The sequence below is a fragment of the Acanthochromis polyacanthus genome, chromosome 24, assembly GCF_021347895.1.
Source record: "Acanthochromis polyacanthus isolate Apoly-LR-REF ecotype Palm Island chromosome 24, KAUST_Apoly_ChrSc, whole genome shotgun sequence".
Taxonomy (NCBI): domain Eukaryota; kingdom Metazoa; phylum Chordata; class Actinopteri; family Pomacentridae; genus Acanthochromis; species Acanthochromis polyacanthus.
The window spans coordinates 4,358,884-4,362,012 of NC_067136.1; the positions used below are offsets into that span (position 1 = coordinate 4,358,884).

Sequence of the window (3,129 nt, forward strand, 5' to 3'; positions counted from 1 at the left end):
GTCTGTCTGTCTATCTGTCTGCCTGTCTGTCTGTCTGTCTGCCTGCCTGCCTGTCTGTCTGTCTGTCTGTCTGTCTGTCTCTCCAGGCGGATGAGATCAAAAAGCTGCTTGGGGACAAGTCCAGCTTGTACCAGTCTGGCCTCATAATCAGCGGGCTGAAGTGCCGGTTTCTCAGAGAGATAGATGAGAACGGCATTCCCATCTTTGCCCTGAAGACGAAGGTCGACGATGCCGGCAACTCGTTCAACATCTGCGTGGCAAAGACCAACCAGGGTAGGACATCCAGCCTCGTCCTTAAACTTCTCCCTGAACTTCCTGTCTCTGATCTCCTCTTCCTCTCCACAGCTCTGGTCATCGGCAAGGGCGAAAATGGGGCAACGGGCGGCCAGGTGAACGACAAGGTGGTCAAAATGGCCCAGCACCTGAAGAGGGCAAACTTTTGAGACTGGACGGTCGCCTCCTCCTCCACCTCCTCTGTTTGACCTCACAGCTGTATTCTGTCGTCCTCAGGGATCGATGACGGTGTGCAGAGTCCGTGTTGTGATGCAATGACTGTGCACACACATGTTTAGAGCAGGAAGCTCTAAACTATTCACAGTCAGCTGATCCAAATAAAGACCATCATGTTTATTCTGACACTCCCAAGGCTCATGTGTGTTTCTGAGACCAGATAATCTACCAGATAATCCAGGTTAGTTTACCAGATAATCTACCAGATAATCTACCAGATAATCCAGGTTAGTTTACCAGATAATCTACCAGATAATCCAGGTTAGTTTACCAGATAATCTACCAGATAATCTACCAGATAATCCAGGTTAGTTTTCCAGATAATCTACCAGATAATCCAGGTTAGTTTTCCAGATAATCTACCAGATAATCCAGGTTAGTTTACCAGATAATCTACCAGATAATCTACCAGATAATCCAGGTTAGTTTACCAGATAATCTACCAGATAATCCAGGTTAGTTTACCAGATAATCTACCAGATAATCCAGGTTAGTTTACCAGATAATCTACCAGATAATCTACCAGATAATCCAGGTTAGTTTTCCAGATAATCTACCAGATAATCCAGGTTAGTTTTCCAGATAATCTACCAGATAATCCAGGTTAGTTTACCAGATAATCTACCAGATAATCTACCAGATAATCCAGGTTAGTCTACATCAGTTTATATCCGATAATTTAAATTTATATCAGATAATTTAATTTTATTTAAGTTTACATCAGATCATTTAAGTTTTCATCAGTTTATCTCAGATCATTTAAGTTTACATCAGATCATTTAAGTTTACATCAGTTTATATCAGATCATTTAAGTTTACATCAAATCATTTAAGTTTACATCAGTTTATATCAGATCATTTAAGTTTACATCAGTTTATATCAGATCATTTAAGTTTATATCAGTTTATATCAGATCATTTAAGTTTATATCAGATCATTTAAGTTTACATCAGTTTATATCAGATCATTTAAGTTTACATCAGTTTATATCAGATCATTTAAATTTACATCAGTTTATATCAGATCATTTAAGTTTATATCAGTTTATATCAGATCATTTAAGTTTACATCAGTTTATATCAGATCATTTAAGTTTACATCAGTTTATATCAGATCATTTAAGTTTATATCAGTTTATATCAGATCATTTAAGTTTATATCAGTTTATATCAGATCATTTAAGTTTATATCAGATCATTTAAGTTTACATCAGTTTATATCAGATCATTTAAGTTTACATCAGTTTATATCAGATCATTTAAGTTTACATCAGTTTATATCAGATCATTTAAGTTTACATCAGTTTATATCAGATCATTTAAGTTTACATCAGTTTATATCAGATCATTTAAGTTTATATCAGTTTATATCAGATCATTTAAGTTTATATCAGTTTATATCAGATCATTTAAGTTTATATCAGTTTATATCAGATCATTTAAGTTTACATCAGTTTATATCAGATCATTTAAGTTTATATCAGATCATTTAAGTTTACATCAGTTTATATCAGATCATTTAAGTTTATATCAGTTTATATCAGATCATTTAAGTTTACATCAAATCATTTAAGTTTACATCAGTTTACATCAAATCATTTAAGTTTACATCAGTTTATATCAGATCATTTAAGTTTACATCAGTTTATATCAGATCATTTAAGTTTACATCAGTTTATATCAGATCATTTAAGTTTACATCAGTTTATATCAGATCATTTAAGTTTACATCAGTTTATATCAGATCATTTAAGTTTATATCAGTTTATATCAGATCATTTAAGTTTACATCAGTTTATATCAGATCATTTAAGTTTACATCAGTTTATATCAGATCATTTAAGTTTATATCAGTTTATATCAGATCATTTAAGTTTATATCAGTTTATATCAGATCATTTAAGTTTACATCAGTTTATATCAGATCATTTAAGTTTACATCAGTTTATATCAGATCATTTAAGTTTACATCAGTTTATATCAGATCATTTAAGTTTACATCAGTTTATATCAGATCATTTAAGTTTACATCAGTTTATATCAGATCATTTAAGTTTACATCAGTTTACATCAGATCATTTAAGTTTACATCAGATCATTTAAGTGCATGGAAGAATATCCGGTGGTGTAGCCATAATGTGGCACAAGAAATATGATTCTACTGTCAGTGTCATTAGATCAAATGCTTACTGGTGTATAGCCATAAAGGTTTCCTATAAAAATAATGTTTTTATTATTCTTAATGTTTACACGCCTTTTGAATGTTGTGATAATGAGGCTGAATACTTGCACAGACTGGCCTTTATTGGCTCTTTCATTGAGGAAAGTGATTGCACTGCTATTTATGTGATGGGTGATTTTAATGCAGATATTTCAGATGTAAAGTCCACGTTTGGTCAGCATTTAATTCAGTTTTGTATTGAGAAGAAGTTAAGTTTTTCAAGTAAGCCCTTTTTACCTAGTGACAGCTACACATATGTTAGTGAAGCTTGGGGCACCACATCATGGCTGGATCACTGCCTTTGCACGGCACATGCTCATGAGTGTATTGAAGAAACTGCAATCTTATATGGGATGGCGACAGCAGATCACATGCCAATCTCTGTCATGCTAAATGTA

The 3,129-nt window shown here is 33.4% G+C and overlaps 1 protein-coding gene across 1 annotated transcript in view; it reads left to right on the forward strand.

Moving 5' to 3' along the window:
- LOC127532597 (profilin-1-like) overlaps positions 1-638 on the forward strand; it is a 7,410-nt gene extending 6,772 nt beyond the window's left edge. The window contains exons 3-4 of the mRNA XM_051944557.1: positions 87-273; positions 346-638. Coding sequence (XP_051800517.1) covers positions 87-273; positions 346-443 — 285 coding nt within the window. The 3' untranslated portion in view covers positions 444-638. The remainder of the gene's footprint in view (positions 1-86; positions 274-345) is intronic.
- Positions 639-3,129: the final 2,491 nt, after the last annotated feature.